General features: G+C 44.1%; 1 protein-coding gene across 2 annotated transcripts in view; it reads right to left on the bottom strand.

Annotated features, from left to right (window-relative positions):
* AFF1 (ALF transcription elongation factor 1) overlaps nucleotides 1-14296 on the bottom strand; it is a 67987-nt gene extending 53691 nt beyond the window's left edge. For both annotated transcript variants that reach the window (XM_021549218.3, XM_021549219.3), the window contains exon 1: nucleotides 14111-14296. In XM_021549218.3, coding sequence (XP_021404893.2) covers nucleotides 14111-14127 — 17 coding nt within the window. In that variant the 5' untranslated portion in view covers nucleotides 14128-14296. The remainder of the gene's footprint in view (nucleotides 1-14110) is intronic.
* Nucleotides 14297-22178: the final 7882 nt, after the last annotated feature.

The raw sequence follows: 22178 nt of genomic DNA, 5'->3' as shown, positions 1-22178 counted from the left end.
TGCAGTAAATTTCTGGTTTAGGACTACATTAAAATTATTAAAGTGGACATGCCTTTTGTTCATTGATTTTACAGAATTTCCTAAATGCCACTAAAAAATCCCCAACATTATTGTTTTCCACCATAGGAAAAAAAGAACTTCAACAAGATACTCAGTTTGTAGAAGAAAACACAAATTGTTTAGTCAGCAGCTACTTCATGACTGCATTTTAAATCCCTTCTCATACAAAATTTCTCCTCGCCATCCCTGCACATCTGGCTAAGTGAATATGTCACTGATTTTTCCCCAGGAGCCTGCTATCAGCTGACCTTGTCCATGCTCTGACAAGCAGCTCCTATTCCATCAGTCACTCTGCCATGTGGTCCACAGGTGCCACAACATACACACATTGCCACATTCTCACTTCACACAGCTCAGCTTAGCTTGGCTCCCTTCAGCCATGCCTAAACCCCCTTTCTTAAAGACCTGACTTCATCCAGCTTGTTGTAAATGCTGTCAGACAGCTTGAAAGGGCTGGCAGTGAGATCTCTGCAGAGCCCAAGAGCTTTTCACCTCAGATTTCCTACACAGTCTGAAGGATCCTCCTCTCTTCCCTCTGTGACCATCCCAGCTGAGGGCCAACACAGGCTCCTGGAGCTGACAGCTCAATGCAGCTCAAAGCCCAGCGTGTAAAATGTAACATCAGCCTGAGAATCTGCTCCTTTCCCGACTGCAAACCTGAAGCTGTTCAAAGAATTAACTCCACATCAAATGCTATCAGTGGTTTAATTTGCTGTGAGGCATATCAAAAGCAAAACCTGCAAATATAAGCATTTGAAACTGTCTCAGAAATACGGATATGTGCAACTCTGCCTCCTGAATCTTTAATTCCCTGCAACCTATTAAACATAAGAGCAACTTCATAATATTTCTTGTGAAACATTCTTACTGTAAATCCTTCCAAAACAACTGAGTAAATCAAATCTAACATGCCAAGAACAGGATAGTACTGTAACTAAATTGAGATTAAGTAAAAAAGTTAAAAAATATGAAAGAGATTAATTCTTTCATACTTCCATAGGAATTAGCAGCAAACACATCATGCATGAAAGAAAGGCTTCCTATCCTTTTGAGTTTTTCACTTACATAACAGCATGTACCAAGTAACAGGTTGGACCAGTCTTATCTGCATAGCAAGGACTATGTAGAAGCATAACGAGATTAGCAATGTTTGTTGAAAAGATCTGTTTATATGCTGAAAAGACTATTTGAAAACCTTTCCTGCATTCTCAGCCAGATTCTAATTATTCCAGGAGTATTTTCTAATTTTTTTCAACTACACACAGAAGGGCCTGCTAACTTTCCCATAGTTTGTATCTGGTTTTCCATTTTATTAAGAGGTGCACACACTCCGTAGCCGACTACCTCTCTGTGCTGGAGTTTCAAACTGCAATCGAATCATCAGCTTGAACAAAGCATCTCATTGTCATTCTGAAAGAGCTTGGCAAGTGTTCAATCTAAGCAAGAGCAATAATCCATGACAGGGTGCATTAGGCAGGTACTGATGCATGCCTAATGCATGCTGCAAAGCATATACGCCTCCAAAATACACTCTGAAGTATCTTATCTTTTTCCTGCTTTTTAAGAATGTTTACCTAAACTGTTACTTTTAGCAACTACAAAAAGCTATCCCTTTAAAGAATAATCATAAACTGGATACAAATACTTTCCCACTTCAATTCTGTACACAATTATTCAACATCTTTCTGATTTTCCAACTAAAACCCAAAAAACCAAAACAATAACAATTTAAAACAACCCAAACCAAAACAAACACAAGCCACATTTTCACCACATCATCTGCACCTCTGCTTAAAAAGCATCTATTTTTCACTTGGTACTGGAAGCAGGCTGAGAACCAGCAAGTGCTCAGCTCCACCGTCATTAGGCACACTTGCGCGCAGGCAGTGGGAACATCACCCTCTGGCTCGCACCAAAAGCAACAGCTCCCGTTCCCACGGGACAGCAGCACGGCTTTGGCAGTGCTGAGGCCACTGCAAACACTGGAACCCTCGGAGCTGCCTGCTGCAAGCCTGGTGCTGGGTCTGCCTCGGCGTGCGCCTGGCAGAGCCCAGCAGGCATTGGGCACGTCCCAGACGTGCCAAGAAAGGCTTCAGCAGAAGGTGAAGTCAGGCATCCTTGCTAAGGCAGCACCGGGAATCCAGGAACTACATCTTGGGAAAGAGTGCTGCTGGGAACCGGCAAGGCCGATTCCAAAGCACCTACCTCGCCTCCCTGAGCAGCACCTGAGTGCTCCTAGAGAATATGCTCCCTGCTAACCATGCCCTGTTCTGGAGAGCACACAGCTGTACACCAAATCAACAGCCAGCTCAATACCCAGCTAATAGCTGTTTCACCTGCTGCTGCCTAACCTAGGTGAGATATCTGAAGGATGGACACAGTTTCTCTAAGGACTGATGTATCTTCAAAGGCTTGCAGCAATTCCCAAAAATTATGTCGGTGTGCCTCTGAGCACATCTCCTTGGCTGCTTAAAGACATGAGGTATTTTTTGTGAACCATGTAACACAGCAAACCCCATGATTTTTGCAGGGAGGCAGAGGGACAATGTGTTTTCTAGCTGAAATAGCAAACTACCACACACCAGGAGTTATCTGCCAATAATTGGGCAATGTGCTGATTAATACTTTTTCTGGGTTGCCTAAGGACACTGCATGCATGAGTATCTCGTCACTATTAATTAATCACTCTTTGTGCTTTTATCCTGGTAGAATTTACATGTTGCACACAGTGAATACCCTGAATGAGGCAACTTTTACCTCCAAAAGCACTTACTATTGTCAGTTTATTTGCCTTGCTTAGCCCAATGTTCAGATTGGCAATAAATCATCATTCTTAGCAGCTGAAGTGTTTAGTGTCTTTCATTAAATATTCTTTCCTCTTCGCTCTTCCCCCTGGAAGTACAGTAATCATGTGCTGAATTGTCATTTACAGCACTGCAATTAAGAGATTATTCCATTAGGCTTTGTATTTCTATCAGGTTTTATGTTTCCATTAAAAGCACTTTGTTAAACAACTGAGCAAACAACTTCATGCAACAGCAGGAGCCTCATGAGCTGATGCCTGTCAGGCAGAGCCCAGTGAAGCAGCCCAGGATGGACAGGAGGTGCTCATGGGTCCACAGAGACCCCCCTCTTAGGCAGGATCTCAAAACCAGGAACAGGACAGGCAGCACAACTGCAGATGGGCCAGTGTGGCATAAGCAGTGAGGGAGTGACTGCTACCAAGAGATCGGGTGGAACTGGGGAAGAGTCCCTGGCCAGACACCTGTGAATGGGGGCATTCCTCTGTAAACACAGCCTCATATCTTGTGCCTCTAAGAGCAGAGCTAAAAATGTCAAGGAAGTTCTACTTGTATAAAAACTGACCACCTCTTCAAGGAGCAAAACCTGACAGCCAAAGCAAGTTGCATCTGCCCAGGCAACGACTGTGGTGATTTCACACCAGGCTTGTGACCGAGGCTGGAAAATCACACCAAAGTGCCGCAGAAATACAAGCAAGGAGTTTCACCAGGCACATCCAGCATTCTGTCCATTCACTCAGTGGTGACTCAGGGCACCTTCCAGGGAATACATCACTTTCTGTGATAACTCCCTTCCAAGCCTCTGCCCTTAAGAGTATTTTCATGGCAACAGCCAATGAGTTCCTGTACTCAACACCATGGTGGCAACAGACTTAGAAGGAGAATGAATCAGCACTGCCTCTCCCCGGGGTTCCTCATCCCTGCCCTCCCACGCACGTTCCCAACAACAGTCACTCCTTGCCCTCAGGATGAGGCAGGAGGTCTGTGCTCTGCTCACCGAGGGACAGAGCAGATGCCCTACAGGAACCACTGCACCGAGCTCCTGGAGAAGGTTTTACATGTTCACATGCAGGCTGCTGGACTTTTCCTCACCCCGACTGTCTGCCCAGAGCTACACTGTGCCAAGCACACAAAGCCCCTTGAACAACCTGTGTCCAAGCAGACAGCTTCCCACATCATCACAGGCATGCGCTGACTCAGGATTGCTTCATCTCTCTGCACTCTCTCACTGGCCCCAGAATTCATTAATAAAACATCCACAAACAGAATTAATAACATCCGCAACAGCAGCTAACACCTCACATAACCCAGGTAACATCTAGCCAAGCCATCTGTAGAAAGCTAGGTATTTTCAAGAAAATGCAAATTGATCATAGTAATTTGGAACCACAGGATAATATTCTCCACACATACTTTTTAACACATTCAGTAACTTTTCCATCTTGCCCAATTTCTTGGTTACCACAGTGACTAAACATAGGTTGCACAAGAGTAAAATTCTGCAAAGCAAAACTTGCCGTATTTCTGGAAGCCACTTGAAAAAAGGGAGTAAGGAAAGTGTCTCACTATTTATGCATTTTTCTATTCTTCTTGAAACTTCCATTAATCCTCAGAACAGCTCTTAGAATCCTTCCCAACTAGCAAATTGTGCTTTAACTTCCCATTTTTTCACTCAACAGCCCTGCTTAGAAACGTGGTGCTTGTAGTAATGCATACAACGGAGAAAGAACACAGGAAACTGTAAGGTTAATATCCCTCTGTTTTTTAAATCTCTTTTTCTGTCACTCCTCAATTTCAAGCCATGAATCAGGAATACATTTTGAGCACTTGCTTATACACATCAAAACCCATTCTCTGTGTAAAAGTTCCAGGTCAAGAATTATTTTTGAGCACAAGCTCAAACAGAGCTCTTTACCAGGAACACCCTTTTGAAGTGGATTTGAAAACTTAAAAGCCAAAGGAAGCCAGAAAATTAGATACTGGCATAAATTCCTCTTTCCACTAAAGTACAATATTGTCTTTTAATACACAGTTGAAGCTTCTCAAAAGATATGGAAAGGATAGACCAGCTGGAACCTGGTGTACAAGCTGAAGGCTACAATTTGGCCCCAAATGAGGACAGCACAGAAAAACCCAGAGGAGCCAATAAAATTTGGAGCAGCAGCTGTAACAACACCTTGTGTGTTCGCCCTGCTGAGCCCTGGCATGTCAATTCTCACCACTGCCTCAGCTTTCAGCACACCCTTGGCCAGCTGAATTCACACAAACCATTTCAATCCTCCTCTGGTTTCCTACTTTCCATTGACACTTTGCTGTGTGTAAGCAGGATCCTAGATCTGTATCTAGTGTCTGTGCCTGCACCTCCCTTGCACTCCCATCTTATTTGCACTCACCCACGTGAAACAGAAGAGGAAGGGGTGAAAGAATAGTTCAAGGGCCTTCTAAGAAAACTGCATGGCTTAATTAAAGACCTTTTAAATGCATCTTATTAACCACAGCAACTGCTACTGGTTGTTCAGACCTCCCCCTCTCTAGGGGAAAGAAAGAAATATTGAACAAGTAAAACCAAACCATTATTCACTTGGCAGATTACTGTACACAAACAGCCTTTCAAGCTGTTACATTAAAGTAAACACAGCTTATATCAATATCATCTGTACTTTTCCGTCATTAGGCTGCAAGGGAGGAGATGGCCCATTTTCAAGGAAGCAATTTTTACAAAAGGAAACCATTAACTTGATATTTAATCGATGAACAAAGGAACAGGGAAGTGAAGACAATTATCCAGAAGATGGGGTTGGGACACAGAAGAGAGTTTTCTTCACAGTACCTTCTTTTATGAGCATTTCTGTCAGGCTTTTTCATAGGGACAGGGAGAATATTTTCAAACATTATTCCAGTGTTTCCTCCTGCTGTGGTTGAAAATAGGACCACTGTATTTGGCCAATATTCAGCCTAAAGGACAGAATGTCAACTAAATGTTCATTAGATTTCAAAATTAACCCAGACAGCATCTGGATTTATAAGCACTACAGGATGGGAGGTTGTGTGCAGTGTATGGTTATAGTTTTCTTCAATTTGGGGTGTTTGCTTAATACACAGTTTCTCAGTTTTCACAATAAATTCTCTCACAATTGGTTCAAATACACATTCAAATAACATCAACACACACCAGTACAGTTGCCAGACCAGATACCAAGAAGGTTTTGTTTGCAATTACCAGATTGTGCAATAATTACAAGCTGCTTTCATTTATTCAAGAATTACAGAAAGGAGGTTCTAGCTGTGAACACTATATCAGCTGTCTATATTACAAGAGGAAGAAACAGCAATAGGTTCCCTGCACATAAATTCTGTCTGTTCCTCCAAAGATGCAAGAAAAAGGGATGTGTAATGAGAGAAACCTATTTACTGTCGATCAGCTCATCCAGTTTACTTAACTGACTTGGAAAGAAAACACCCTTTCCAAATCATTAAGAACCAGACTGATTCACATGTTTAAGTAATGGAAGAGCCAGCTTGGGAGCCAAGTTTTAATGTTATCAATTTCTGCAGACTGGCAATTTCATCCATCTGTTTTACTCTGTGGTAGTCCTACTTGTGCAGAGCTGCACTGTCAGTGCACCATGGCACCAAACAACAGCAATACTCACCAGTGACATGCTCAGGTAGGTACAGAAGCTCCACTTTGGGGCTGACTCACTTGGAACCAAAACCAAGGCTGAAGTCATCCCACCTGACCACTAAGAGCTTGGATTTGGTTTGGAAGGAAGAGGGAACAAGAGCAAAAAGTTAAAAGCATCTTCAGAGGGAAATTCTAGACAAAAGCAGCTAATGTTTTTACTTCTTCTATCCTTGGCTAAACTCTTCATTTTTATTACAAATAAATAGAGAGCTGCAAGGCAAGGCTTTGTGCCACTTAATTCACTAAATGACCAAGCCTTTTTTCATATGTAAATCAGTGAGTTACTGAATTTTCCCAGCCAATTTAGGAAGTTATTTAGGTCTATTGTGTTCTCAATTCCTCATCGTACAAGTCAACTTCTGCAATGGTTGAAGTACCCCAGGTCTCTGAATAACAGATCTCACTATTACTGTGTTTCTAAAAGCAGACTAGACCTTCTCAAAGAACAGCACATGATTTTACCTATTTTTCTCTCTCCCCAATATGTGTAGTTACAGAGAATTTTCTTATGCTCTACGACTAATAGTTTTTTTACCCCTATAGTGCATTACACAGAACCAGGCATTCCCTCTACAGAGGACCACAAACCCAGCTAAGCAAAGAGAGCCTATTTAGTTTGCTGTTAGTCCATGTGATATGGATAGGGGTTTGCAAACAGATAAAGATCACCTACAGTGTTCCAAAACCTCGGCAAAGTGATCACATTCCCTTTAAATGTTAAGGCACTTGTTCCTCTTGCTTCCAGAATGAAAGTTACAGAATATCATGTGTTAAATCAGAAACCCAAAAATCAAACCAAAGACCAATTAAAAGTTAACTGCTGGATAAAGCTGACCACTCTGCTGCAAGAGAGCTGCAGGGAAGGGAAAGAAGGGAGACACAGTGGTCCAAAAGAGCTCTTTGGCCAACACAGTTTGTACCCACCATCCCATAGCCAATCCTCCCAGAAGCCATGTGCCAGAAAAAGCAGCCTTCTTCACCAGTATCACGGAGCTCACACTTGGGCCAACACAGTTATCTCACCTCTGCAGTGCATTTGTTGCCTTTTAGCTGTGCCAGCACTTTTCACAGTAAAAAAGGCCTGCAGTGACAGACAGGCATGGCAGCTTCCAGGCAGTGGCAATTCTAAGGGAGTCTTCTAAAACTCCAAGCAAAGCTCCCTGCTCTGCAGCACAGAGGGACAGACCAGGCTCTCTTTCTGTTAGCACATGTTATTTTGGTAAAGCTATGAAGAAATAGGTCTCTAGACTGACAGCCTGTTCTCAGCAGAGCCACAGGTTTACTGACATCATGAAAACAACTTTTCCTAGAACAGCTTGTTCTGCCGAGGACTGTGGGGACAGGGAAAAGAGAAGCATGTCACCAAAGCACTTCTAAACCGCCAGTATATTCCCTGCCTGCAGTTTAGGATGATTTTTCCAAAATAGCCTACGGGGGGGAGAGGAGTATTGAGAAATAGCTGCATACCAGTTGTGAGGGAGACTTTCTGAGCTGTGCTTGAAAAGATAATTATGCCAGTAATATCTTTTTAAGCAAAACCTTACAAACTGCAGAAGGAAAAAAAAACCCAAAAGCAATTTATCACGTCTCCAATTCTCCAGAGATGTAAATATCCCTTTCCTGCTCCACATTTGAATAATTCCTTTCCATTTCAGATGCAAACAGATACCTGTATTTCAAAATGCAGTGAGCACAGCTCAGGCACATGCACTGGAGCTTCTCACACATCTCACATGCACACACCACCTGCTAAACACCCTGCCATGAAGGATCTCATCATACCCCGCTGAATACATCACTTGCTGCTTACAGCTTATACACTATATGGCATTCTAAGAAGTAAACATGTATAGAATAAAAATACTACCATAAGCTCAAGAGTTTCCTCTTTTGTTACTTTTTAAAATACTTCTTACTCATGTTTTGGTGATAGAGGTGTTTTTGTTGTTTGTTATTCTTTAATGAGTTTTTGTGGTTGGTTTTAGTTGCTCCTTTTTTTTTTTATTTGCAAGTACAAAAATGAAACCACAGTTCTTGCAGTTCTAAAAATGAGTTTTACTGCTGTCTCTGAGGTTAACCATTAACAATTTGCTTGTTGAACTTTCTCTAAAAATTACAGCAGGGACATGATTTTCTTTTAAGCTGATAGTAACATTGCAAAAAGAACAGTAAAGGAAAACTTTAGGTTGTTACTACAATAAACACTCAGAACAACTGAAAATGACAATTCTACAAACAATACCTAAGCCTAAACTAATCCAGAAGACAAACATCTCCCTGAAACATTTGTGACGAAGGTTGCCTAATCAGGTGTGCCTAGATACCCCAGCTTGACAATTCTGAAGCATTAACAGGAACAGAGCAACTTCTAAAATGCAGTTTTGTGCCTACACACCTGGTCTTTCTCCCTATTTGCCACCTCCTCTTTCCTATACAAGAATAAGGCAGCAAAAGAAATGCACTTTTTAAAAAACCATGCAGTTCAATAAGGTGATCAACAACTTCTGCACCTCAGCAGCAAAAGATCTGAGCTGGGGGCTGGCTCTGCATACATCAGCCACCACAGCTGAGAGGGAAGATGGGCTACAAGAATTCTACCTCCCACCACTTTCCACAGCTGCTTGATTCTGTACTGATCTAGAATTTAACTTCTCTTTCCCGAATTGTCCATGAATAGGCAGCTGTGGAAAATCTTCTCCTAGCACACGCAGCAGCTCTTGACATTCCCCACAAAAGCATTCTGCTGGGGAGGCAGCTCTATCTTAGTCTACTATGGTAACACCTCATTTGGAAGTGATAATTGCCCCAGCCAGTCCCACACTCTTTTTTATCATGGACACAGATGAACTGTGGCAGCCACAATTGTAAAACATAAAATAGCCATTACATTTTCCACTATAACATACCACAGAGAAAAAAATTCTCCAGGCTGTGTTCAAGACTGAACAGAAAAAGTACTTTCTCTTTTTTTTTTGAGGCTCACGCATCTCTACAGTAGCACTTGTCATATCAGGTAAGCAAACCAGCCTCTGTACTCCCAACCACCCAGCACCAAACCCAGGCCCTAGGATGACACCCTGCACTCTGTGGAGAACTCTTCCTCACTTTACCGCTCTCCACCTCATGGAAAATAACGTCATTGTAGCATTCCCACATAACTTTAAGGAGACACCTTTTCTATTATATTTTAAAGGCATTTAAAAGCTTCATGCAATGTTCATTATGGTTCCTCTTAAGAAAAGTTCTGAGGAGAATTTATGCGCCTCATTAAAATCTTGTTTCCTGCTCTTCATGCTGCATCTTGCAGTTCTACTAGCAAATTGTTTTCTCATAAAAAGCTGTGAGAAGAGGCCTCTCTTTGTAACACAGATTCAGACACAGGAAAATTATATGACCTAAGGAAACATTCCCTTGTATACCAGCTCAAGTATGCCATGACAAATGTACTTCTAAGTTTTCAATGACCTCTTGCAAATTGGAATACCCACTGCTAAAAAAAAACAAACCAACCAGAAAAATCCACTTCACTGTGAACATCTCTGTTCTGTGTGCAAGCATTTCAGCTGCATGTCTGCCTCAGAGCAACTCCATGCTCAGAAAGTCCAGGCAATAAGGAACTGCAACCTGAAAATCCCCAGCAGCCCACAAAACATGCCATAGATCATCCACACATCTGGTTCTGGAGAAAACAAGTTTCTATTTCTAGGCAGTGCTAGCAGCAAGCAAAACCAACAGGGCTTCATGGGATGTTTTAGCTTTCAATAGGCAAGTAAACTCCAAGAAGATATTGTTTCAGCCCTTCTTGACCTCCATCAGCTGACTGGAACCCAGCATCACCAATACAGGCATTTGCCTGTATCAACAGGACCCATGAAACAAACAAGTTATGAAAAGTGTCTTTACACCTGGCCCGAAAGCTATGAAATGACACAGAATGAACTAAAACTGCATCATTCCACGTAGTTTCTCCTCAGGGAAAAGCCTCACCATACTCCCTTCAGAATTTACTGTGTTTTAAATATAGATAAAGCTACATTTTATTTCTGCAAAGCATCACCTTTTTTTCTACCAGAATGAGCAGTACAGTCTCCTCTCAAGACTCTTCTGGGTTTAGCTGGTACAACTTGGCTTTAGGGGGTGAAAAAAGAGGGTTTCCCAGGCTGCTGTCCATCATTACCCTTCCCTGCAGGGCTGACTCAGGAGAAAGAGCAGTATGAGCCCAGGAGGGATAACAGTACAACACTCAGGTTTCATGTTGCTCTTTGTACTGTATTCACCTATGTACAAAGATTTGGAAAATGCATTTGTTCTGCATACCAGAAATGATGCTAACCACAACCACACTGAAAAGCAAGTTATAAGACAACCCAAAATTCTTAGCATCCAACAAAGTATTTTGCTTATCCTCCTACTGTAAATAACTGACAGCATCTACAGACAATTCAAAATTACCTCAAGCAGCCTGAGAAAAGCAGCCTACATCTTAAAAAAAAAAAAAAAAAAAAAAAAAAAAAGGCAGATATTCATCTAAAGATCCTCAGCTTGCAATTGCTGCAGCAGAGCAGATATTTTAATGAAGAAAGAAGCAGAAATGAGATGGGCTCTGTCAGTCTGTTCCACACTCCTCCCAAAGGTCCTGCCGTATTCCCAGAGCAGCTGAATGGCACATGATGAACATCACACCACAGTCGACAAGAAACTAAATTTGTCCTTATTCAGATCAGTTCTGCTTCTGCTCACAAGTTCCTGAATATACCATAAAAACCTGACACAAGCCCTGTTGCCTGGGGACACCACAGGTATCAGATCATCTGTGCACTCCTGAAGCAAGCACATAGAAAGCTACAGCTGCAAACCTACAGCTCAGCGAGCAGCTTCAAAAACCCCCACAACCCCACATTATACACAAAGAAACACAAACTGGAGGATGGCTTCTCCACCTAATAGCTCCAGATGTAAGCTACTTCCAGCAGCTAATGAGAGAAACTGATCATTCTCAAACAGCTGAAACTAAACAATGCCCAACTCGCCCTGCAAGCATTTCTCAAGATCACGATTTTAAAGAATGTTGTGGCACATCAGTCCCTCAGTTATCACCACTGCAGTTTTTAAAATGCTAAGGAGCAGCAACAGGTAGGTTTGATCACCTTGTTTTCCCTACCCTTCCACCCTTCAAAACTGTGAAGCCCAAATGCCAGGTGAGCTGCTGAGGATCACAGTACTGAAGCTGAAGAAAGGATGCTGGATTTTCTTGTTTCCAAACAAGCATCCTCCCCTATGTCACATCATTTTCACTAGCTAAAGTAAACGGCATGTGAGAAATAGAAAACGTGAGCAGATGGAGGAATGCCTGAAGGCCTTGTACAGAGTGATACACAAACCACTACTGAGCTCGGTATCACACTGCCTCATCAGTAATTTACTGAGCTTGCAAAAAAATTGCCTGTATTTTTTGCAAAGCACAAATAAACACAGAAAGCTCACCCATTTCTTTTGTCAGCTACTTTGCAGAGTAAACTCTCTGACATGTTTTGGCAAAACGAATTCTGGAGACATGTGGCTTCTCAGTCCCATACAGTAGAGTTCTAATTATTTATTATGAATATTAATTCATTCTTTACTATTGAATAAAAGTTTCTACACATCCACAAAGCAATTTTTTTTTTTTTAATGGGATAGATACCCCTGCAGATCTATGCCACTGAAACAGAAACATCACAGGCTTTCTGGCAAATGCAACTTCTCTCCTACAGACTAATTTCTGCTGCTCACATGCACTCCTACTCTCTTTAAATGTCTTAAAACAAGCAATAATCAGAGATCTTAACACTTATCTTCAGGCATACAGAGTAACCTCTGTACTCGCTGTGCTGAAATGCTCTGACACATGGTTTTACAGCTTGACCACCTCACAGCATCCAAAGCAAAAAGCATCCAATAGCAAAAGCCAACAAGATGGAGATGGAAGGAGGGTACAGAACGTCAGGTGCGTGTCTTGTCCCCATGTCTGCGTCAAATGGCAGGTGCAGGGCATGGTCCTTCCACCTGCTCTGCAGAATTCAGCCCCATGGCCCCAGCCCTTGGACCATTTTCCTCCCTTCAGTCTGAGCCACTCAGCGTGTAACACCCGAGTCTTTGCGCTCACCTTATGGGTGAGGAATGTGGCTCACTGGCCCCAGCGCCACTCTGCCCTTTCTTTCAGCTGGCTGAAGCTGTGGGCTACTGCTGGGACCCAGCTCCTATGTAGCCTCCTGCCACCCAGCAGAATGGTTGTGCGACCTCTGAGACATCAGGCATGTCCCTGGCCTTGGAGCCAAGCCAAGCTTCAGGGCCAGCCAGCATCCCTAGGATTTATGCTGCATCCAGCATGCGGTCCTATTACAGCAACGCTGATAATGCAGGCCAGTAAATCATGCAAAGGGATGATACAAAGGAAAAAAAAAGATGCTAGAAACTCAATCTTTACCTTTTTGTTAAGTACTCTTTATGTAAAATACTCCCACTATTGGGAGATTAGGCCATGGGAGCTGGAGAAGAGCTCAGCTGTTAACAAAGCAATCAATCTTCCCCTGCTTCTTCCCCAAACCGCAGGGCTCTGTCCTTCTCCAGTTTGTAATTTAAAGCCAGCTCTTGGCTTCAAACCTGCAGAAAAGCACCACTGTGAAAATGCACCGTGCGTGCCAAACTTATGTGTAGGATACACCACCATTTTCATTTTTATTCCTGCCTACACGAAAGGGGAGCAGGGTGGCTGCTTGGTGTGGGGCTAAAGAGCAGGAAAGAATTTCTCTCTTTGGCATTTCTGAAATGCCCATTAAGGCATCGTAAACGCTAAAAGGCATTTAACAGGTACCTTAAATAGCACTGCTCCATCAAGTACTACTGCTTAAGAAAAGCTGCCTCCCCCAAGCTGAGTGTGAAATTTACTTTAGGCAGGACACTCCCCAACTCCCCCGAGAGCAGGCAAAATGCTGCTTCTTTAAAACCACAGCTGAAAAGTATTTACCCAAGATCGCTGTTTTCTCTTGAATTTTGCTCACTGACAGCAACTAAGTAACTCGTTTCCGTACTCTTCTCTGTAATGTAACCATTTTCTATGCTCGCAGCTATCCAGCAGACACAACCTGCTTCCCCTGCAACCCGGCCGAGCAGAGCCATTCGCCGCCTCTAAAACCCGTGCTGTAAGCTATGACAGAGCTCACAGGCGAACAGAAACAAACAAGCGCCAGACAAGGCTGGAGGGGAGAAGGGAATCAATTTCAAAGAGCTCTTAAACAGACAAGTCCACGAGGGAGAAGGAAGTCACTTTCAGGGAGCTTTGGGTCTTGTTGGACTGGGAGAGATTTGACGGGGAGAAATTAAGACTTTGTTTTTCGTGCTGGAAGAAAGTTTACGCTGGGAAGAGGGAGCAGGCAGAGCGATGAACAAAACACAAGTAGAAAACCTATCGGGGGCTCGGGGCAAAACCCCACAGCCAAACTGAGCCTGAGCCGGAGGCAGGGCATCACAAACCCAGCTCTAAGCGAGATGCACGGGGCGCGACCAAAGTTATTTAGTGCCGTACCTCGACTGGGCAGCCATCGCGGGGTTATCCTGCCAAACGTCCTCTGTCCATGAGCTCCGTCCGCAGCTGTCCAGGCTCTACCCCGCTGCCCAAGCCGCCGTCCCATGTGCCGGCCGCCTCCCCGCCGGTGCCGCCGCGCCGCGGCTCCCCCCGCCCGGGCGGCCGGCGCAGGGCTGGGGCTCGCTCATTTTGATCGACATCCGGGCGCCCGGCCCTCCCCCGGCCGCCGGCAGGGAGGGGGGCCCGCCCGGCCCGGGGGACGGCCCCGCTCTCACCGCAGCCGGCGGGGCCGGGTGCCGCCGTCCGCCCGGGCCGCGGCCCCGCTCGGTGTCCCCGCGGTGCCGGGGGCGGCGGGACCGGCGGCGGAGCGGGCCCCGCGCCCGCCCCGCGCCCGCCTCCCCCTGCCCGGCGCTGTGGTACGGCCCGGCCTCGGCACGGGCGGGCGGCGGGAGGGCCGGCCCGGCCCGCGCCGCTCCTGAGGCGCTGCCCGCGGCCGGCGGGGCGAGACGCAGCGGGGCTGCTCCGGCCGCCGGCCCCGCTCCGGCCGCCGGCCCCGCTCCGGCAGCCGGCCCCGCTCCGGCAGCCGGCCCCGCTCCGGCAGCCGGCCCCGCTCCGGCAGCCGGCCCCGCTCCGGCAGCCGGCCCCGCGGCTGCTCCTGCGGCGTCTGCTTCAGCTGTCTGCTCTTCTGTTTGCGGTTTCTTTACGGGGTTTTTTGTTTGGGTTTGTTTTTTTTTTAATTATTATTCCTATCATTATTTGTATGGGTTTTATCTTTGCTTTTAGAAAGACAGAATAAAACGGCAGGCACGAGTTTTTCAGCATTTCGGGCGTTTCAAATCCTCGGTAAGGGACGCGCAGCCCAGCGGCAGACGCGCCTCGCAGGTGCCCGCACAGATGCGGCAAAGGAAGCGCTGAGCGCGCCGCTGAAGCCGGAGCTGGAGCTGCAGGCTCTGAACCTTTGGGAAGGGTGAAGCTGGTTATGCAACTTCTGCTGGGCTCTGGTCCTGGCCGCGGTTTGCAGATGCGCTCGGAAAGCAGCAATACCTGTCCTTTGCTCTGTGTGTTTCTTGGCACAGTTATAGAAACAAACTACTACTCCCAACTGCTTCTAACTAAGAATTAACCAAGCATTCAGCAGGCAAAAAACATTCTTCCAAGATCCCTTCAACTTTTCTCTGTGACTGTGTATGGCTAAGGTTTCTACCAACACTGCAACATTATGTTCCTCCTACTTTTCTGGTTTAAAGCACAGCTTGTGTCAAAGTACTTGGCAGATACCAGGAAGAGGGTTTGTACTTGATTGTTTTCCTATTCCAGACAACTTTTATGAGAATCTCAAGTCTGAGCCATCTCCTTGAAGAGTAAATAAAATTCGTATCAGCTCTTTCAGGCAGAACAAAATAAAAGAGAAAAAAAAAAAAATCTCTAGATTTGCCAGAACAGCTGAGCTTTCTCCAGGAAGAAAAAATTGTTTGCTTTCACCCAAAGTTTCTAGCAGTTTTCTACCTGCCTCCTTCAAAAGCACTTGTACATCTGACAAATCAGTGTTTCTCCAAAGAAAGCTTTCTGTCAGAGTATGACCTGTCACTTGTTGACTCCTCCCTCATGTTTATTTCCAAAATCAGCTTTTCTCACCTGGTTCTATTCACTGATCAGGGGATGCAAGTGTCCTCTTTTTTTTACATTGTTTTTGTAAGATGTATTAGAAATGAAGGAAAATGTCTCCCTTAAGTAAAATTCAAACAAAACAAGTCAATAAAATAAGTTCTTTTTACTCTTCAGCTCATCATAAGCTCAGAAATGCACCATTGAGCTCTCTGTCTTAAAAACCTATCAGGAAAGCTTTCCTACAGGTGATCATCATTCCAAATGGTATTTAGATACCATATTATATATATATATATATATAATATAATATAATATAATATTTGAAAATCTATTAATCTCTGCCTATGCACTGGATGAGAATAGAGTTCTCCAGTGATGAAGCTGGTGATTTAAACACTTCACAGATATGCAAATCCAACCAAAAAAAAAACCCAAAAAACAAATAAAGGTATGCAGACAGCCTGGATGCCATTGTTACTTAATTCTGAGCTCCTGAAAAGGCCAGACTACCAACCTCAGGCATGAGTGGTAAAGCACAGGCTGTGAGTACATTATGTTTCTTTTAAATCCCCTCTCACCTTCCTATAGACTTATCCGTATCTGGACATGTTGACAAGAAGGATATTTCAACAGAAAAAAAAAACAAAACAAAACAAAACAAAAATCCACCCCTAAAAAAATTACCCAGGAGCTTCAAGCATGAAGCAACATAATTTCCAGGTAAGGTGCAGATACTGATACATTGCTACAAAAATTACCTACAGCATCTAGAGCAGGGCCTGTAGAAGGAAGATGGGTTTCTCTTTGATCACCACTAACAGTGCTGGCCATACCCAGGTGTTGGCTCAGGAAGGGGAATGCAGCATCCCTTAACTCCAGAAAAAAAAATAGAACATGGCATTATCCTAATAAAGGAATGATAATTCATTAAAATTGTGGGACAAATGCCAGAAGCTTGTGGCATTGTGAAATAATTAATCAAGCATGGAATACCAATGAAGAAGGAGCACGTACCAAGCAATAGTAAAATCACTAGGATACAGACATGGTCAGTAAGCTTTCCTGAAATACATTTGCCATAGAATAAAACATGTTATTTGTTTATACATAGAAATAGGTCAAATTCATGCCCTTACCACGCTGTACAAAACACCTCATTGCACTGCACTGCATCAGGTTTTTAAACAGACACACCCCTCTACCTTCACTCTTCAAGAGTCACTGCTGTCCTTTAATTACCGTGTGCTCTCCCAGCTCTGTTGACAAGAAATCCATCTTACCGCTGCCATTTATTGCCACTGATGAGTCCTTCACATTTGGAGGTGAAAAGGGTCCAGTGGATATTGTGTTTCCCGGCCTGAGGAAGCCGTGGGTGGCCTTTCATTTGCAAAGGGCACTTCTGCACCGGGTCAGGAGGCAAGGACTGTGCTCCATAAAGGCTCTGCTGCCCCAGCCCAGTAGAACAATCCCTGACCCCTGAGCCCCTCTGGCTGTCAGCGCCCTCCTGCCTTGCATCTCCCTGCTGCCCCTGCAGAGAGCCAGAGGCTGCACGCCTGCAGAGTTGCTTGTGTTCTGGCAATCCCAAACCCTACACAAACCTACCAATGGCTTGATTCTCTTGTGTCTTTCCCCATCGGTAGGCAAGGAGCAAGCCGCACTAGAAATGTGTGTGTTGGTGCTGTAAAGCAAGGGCTACAACCGTAATGCACAGGGTTTCAAGAGTTCCACGTATTTGGAGGAGTTTGTTAATCTCATCCTCAAACTCCTGCCTCCAAAGTTGAGTTGGAAAGTGAGCAAAACTCAGAAACCCATCCAAGCAAGCACACACAAAAACTTGTTCAACAAGGTGAATGGAGCTGTGAGAAATGACGAGTCTGAAGAAGGCTGAGGCAGCAAAACTCTCTGCTAACCCTGATTCAGTGAAGCACTTCCCTGTAGACTTGTTTTATTGGGCCTCCTTAACCTTAGCACTTTCCAGATCCAAAGCTGACTGCCAGGAGCATATCCTCACCGGGCAAATCCTGGAAAGCATTTGCACTTCACTGGGTCTAACCCACACTGTCTAGCTACAGTGAGGTTAGAGGAGCTGTAGGGCAAAGGAAATAAACAGCTGAGTACACTGAAAAAAGGGGTAGGGAAGAATACAACCAAAAGGATATGCTGACTTTAAGAAAGAAGACTAACTTGGGTACATTCTGTTATGCAAGTAATTGCTCTCCAGATGTTAGGAATCAAAGTTTTCTGAGAAGAGAGGAAAACAACCCTTCATTTTTCAATATCTAAATTGAAGAAAACAGATTTTAAAAAGAAGCCACCTTCTCGCAGGCACCAGACTGTACTAGAGGCCACACCCTACTAGCTTTTGGCAGCCAACAGGAGTAATTTCCATCATCTTGGCATTACTCACTTATCACTCAGAATGCCTTAAAATGTTCCATAACGCCTATGAACTTTCACAAGTTAAGGTTCATTCCTTGCAGATGTATTGACAAAAAAAGAAAAGAAGTTAGATGTACTTTGGAGAGTGATAGCAGGTGGTATAAGTGTAGAGCACACTGGCAGCTGTTAAGATCTAAACAAGAAATAAATGGAAACTGCATAAAAATTATCCTTGGGAGGATTGGGCAGGGATAGAATAATAAATTTTGCAAGTTATATGTGTGTAAAACTCTCATTATCCAAACTTCCAAAGAATTGTTCCGGCAAGCACTGTACCCTAAGCACTATGTCTGCATGAGGGTCCCACTGAGACCCAGTGTTGAGCACTGATAATTTCTCAGCAGAATCAAGTTGGAAAAAGGCATACATTTTTTGGTAAAAGACAGCATGTTAGATTTAAACCTCCTTACACTCAGTGATTATACTTCTTGCATTGACGGGGGGATTATTTAGTTTAAACCATCTGGACATTTGTCACAGCACCTGGGAAACCAAGATTTCAACAAATTAATTCCTAGTTATTGCCACTGTTCTGCATGTCTGTAAATTCCATTATGAAGGCTCAATTTAGCTGAAGGGTCAGCTTTTCTAGAAGAGAAAAAGCAGATATTTAATGTCTCTTTTACAAAAGAGCAGCATTGTACATTATACATGGCATTCAAGCTTTGCTTCAAAGTTAAAAAGGCCAATCCAAAATGCTTTCTTGGAGTCAACATTAGGAAAAGGGGAAAGTTAAACAAGCAAACATTAAAAATCTTCAGTTTCCAAAGCAGCAAGTCATTCCAGTAATTGCTACAGTGAACAAAAAATTATATCCAAACATTTATTTCCTCCTTCGATATGTGCCTGTGGGTGCACACTCTGCATTTAGGTTTGTGTGTGTTACATCAGAAATCTCCATTTTAAATTAACTGTCCAAAACAATTTTGTACTCGCCCCAACACTTTGACAGAGATTTTCAGAGCTGTGTGAATCCCTAGATTCTCCCTAGCATTCTAAATCATTATTCAGTTGTTATTATTATGTTCTGTGAAATAGGACACAACAGGAGGGATAGATGGAACCTAAAGAGCAGATTGCTTACCTGAGGCAGCAAATCATTTGAATTTCTGATGTGTACTAGGTTGACAGCTTTTCCCCCACACAATTCCCAATACTGTTAGGCTGAGGCACAATCTCTGCATCAAACACACAGTTCAGGAAGCTGAGTTCAGGAAAAGGTTTCAAATGCTGAGAATTCTCCTATAAACACTTCTTTTGGTTTCAGAGAGATGTCTTAGAGCCACACACACTCATTGGTAGATCATAATGAATGTTTGCATGATTTTGCCTTAACCATCAAGAAATAACACAACAGATTTAGTAATTGCCTGTCTAGATCTGCAAGGCAGTGGGAGCTGCCATGTGATGTTGGCCCTCACGGCAAGTTTTTCAAAGGGCCAGCAGCTGCCAAAGCCAGCATCTCTGCTGAGCTCTTCAGCATTCCTCACAGGGAATTCAGCTGCAGCTGGATGAGGGACACTGGCTCAAGATCTTCAGGGACATGCTACGCAGAGAGCCTGGAATGTCAACTGGCAGTCGCTGACAGTGCTCCTAAACATACCAGCCAAACATGTGGATCATATGTAGCTAAGAAAGGGAGAGCCAAGAGATCCATTTTTCCCTTCTCCCCACAGTGATGCTGCATTTGAGGTCAGCTCCTAAAGAGAACTTCAGGCTTGGCCAAGAGCATGACAGAGGAGGCTACTGCTACTGGCTCCAGGAGGTTTTGCTTAACTTTAAGAATAAATGTGCTGTTAGGGCCCTCACTTTAGACAACCAAATAGGCTTCTGATGAATGCCAACATTCATTAAAAGGGGGGAAGAGAAAAAACAAACATTAAAAAGACAGCTATAGATTAAAAGGTCGCACTGGATAAAATTTCAAAGCAAAGTTCAGGAAGAAAGGAGGGAAAGAGAAGGGGGAGGATCTTGTAGCAATTAAGCTCCTCCTGTCACTGTAGAGGCAGTTCCACCTTGCAGGGTCCTCAGACACAGCTAAGTTTCAGCCACTACACAATTTGCACCATTTTAACTCATCACAGTAAAAAAAAAAAATAAATAAAATTCCCCTCCCTTACTTTGGTCCATGCAAAGGGGGTGGACTCACTCCTACAGTGCAGTTCATTCACAATGTCCACCACCTATTTCTCACCATCCTGGCTGCCCCAAACTTGCCTTTGGTTCACAGAAGAGCAGAATTGATGGCATCAACATCATTGTCATCAAGTCTGGCCTGGCCCATGTGTGTGCTATGCAGTCATGTTCTAAAAAGATTTTGGAAGAAGCAAATCCTGCCTGGAAACATGTTAAAGAAGCCTTGCTTAATTAAGTGCAAGACCTCAGCAGAAGCAAAGTCTCCATCAAGAAGAAATAGGGCAGAAAATGTTTACACTTCAATTTGTGACATTCATTTGCAGCATGTCACACTCCCGAGGGAGCAAAATGACTTCTGGCAGGGGTCCAGGCTGCAGGAGCTTTATGTGAAACCTTGTGAACCAACCCACTTAGAGTAACTGATACGAAACAGGAGCACAGGTGCTTTGATGATTAGATGAAGCAGCTGAGCTCTAGGCCATGGTTTTAACACCAGGTGAGGGACCATCAGACAATGTTCTGCAAGCCACTGAAGGAGGGGTTTCCTCAGCTGAAGCACAGACCTCACTCTGTAACAACATGGGCAGATGGAAATGCACGCACACGTGACTGAACAGAGTGTGGGGAAAGCCTGCTCTGCTGCCAACTCATCTTAACACAGCTAGAAAGCATGTGAGCAGCCAGCAGTAAAATCTAGATTTCACTAAACAATCTACAAGTGTTTTCAACCACACTGATGCCCCACGGATTTGTGGTCGCATGGGCATTATTAAGCGGACATATTTTCCCAAGTTACAAAAGCTTTTGCCACCAAGTTATGTTTCAGTTCCTGGGAGAGTTACTGAAGAAATCCTCCTGAGGTTATCACATGAAAAATTAAGCAGGGGACAGGGAAAAGCCAGGATGGATTCACCAAGGGCAAGTGGTGCTTGACAGAGCGGATCACCTTCTATGGCAAAGGAACTGCTCAGTCCAAGTGGGGCAGGCGGTGGACATTGTTTACCTGGATTTCTGCAGGGATTTCCATTTGGTTTCCCACAGCCTCCTCCTGGACAAACAGACACATTATGGTCTAGACAAGTGGTCCTTGCAGTGCGTGGGGAACTGGCTGGCAGGAAGCACCCAGGGGGTGCCACTAAACAGCTCCTCTGCAGGCTGGTGACCTGTCACAAGTGGGGTCCAGCAAGGATCAATACTGGGCCCAAAGCTGTTTAATATCCTCACAGTGATCTGTGTGATGGGACCCTGGTGAGCTTTGCCAAATGGGGAAACAGGCACTTGAGAAGTAAGATTCACCCTGCAGGAAGACCTGGACAGGCTGGAAGAGTGGGTACTATGGGTAACTTGGGCTAACATGAACTCTATGAAGTTCAACAAGGACAAGTGTAAGGTCACAGAACCTGCCTGAAAGACCAAGGTAAGAACTAAACAGAGGATGTTTTTAAAAAAATATTTCACTTTGACTAGACCCTTCATAAGGGCTTTGTTAGAATTACGATTGCTCGGCACAATTCCCTTTTGGATTCCTCTCCTGGATGAGCTGATTCATATACAGTGAGAGAGGCAACTTTATGTTCCAGAGGAAGAGGAACATTTTGAAATGCCCTTTGTGGAAGTCATGTCTTTCCATTCACCTCTTTCAGCTAGATGGAGCTCCTATGAACTCAAAGGTGAATTTTTACAAAAACTGGAATGTAACATCATCTACCTCTCCATATACATGATATGAAACATTTCTCATGACAGGTGCTGATTTGTGTTCTTACCTAGGGCCAAGAACACTGGCAAACCTCAAAAAATTAAGTGAATTGAGACAACTGGACAACATGACACAGTCAGACTGCACTATAAATTGTGCAAGGGAAGGCAGGAGGTCTTGAATGAT

This window comes from Lonchura striata, chromosome 4, assembly GCF_046129695.1.
Source record: "Lonchura striata isolate bLonStr1 chromosome 4, bLonStr1.mat, whole genome shotgun sequence".
Classification (NCBI taxonomy): Eukaryota; Metazoa; Chordata; class Aves; order Passeriformes; family Estrildidae; genus Lonchura; species Lonchura striata.
Note: the sequence above shows the minus strand (reverse complement) of the source record. Positions and strands in the feature narration are given on the sequence as shown.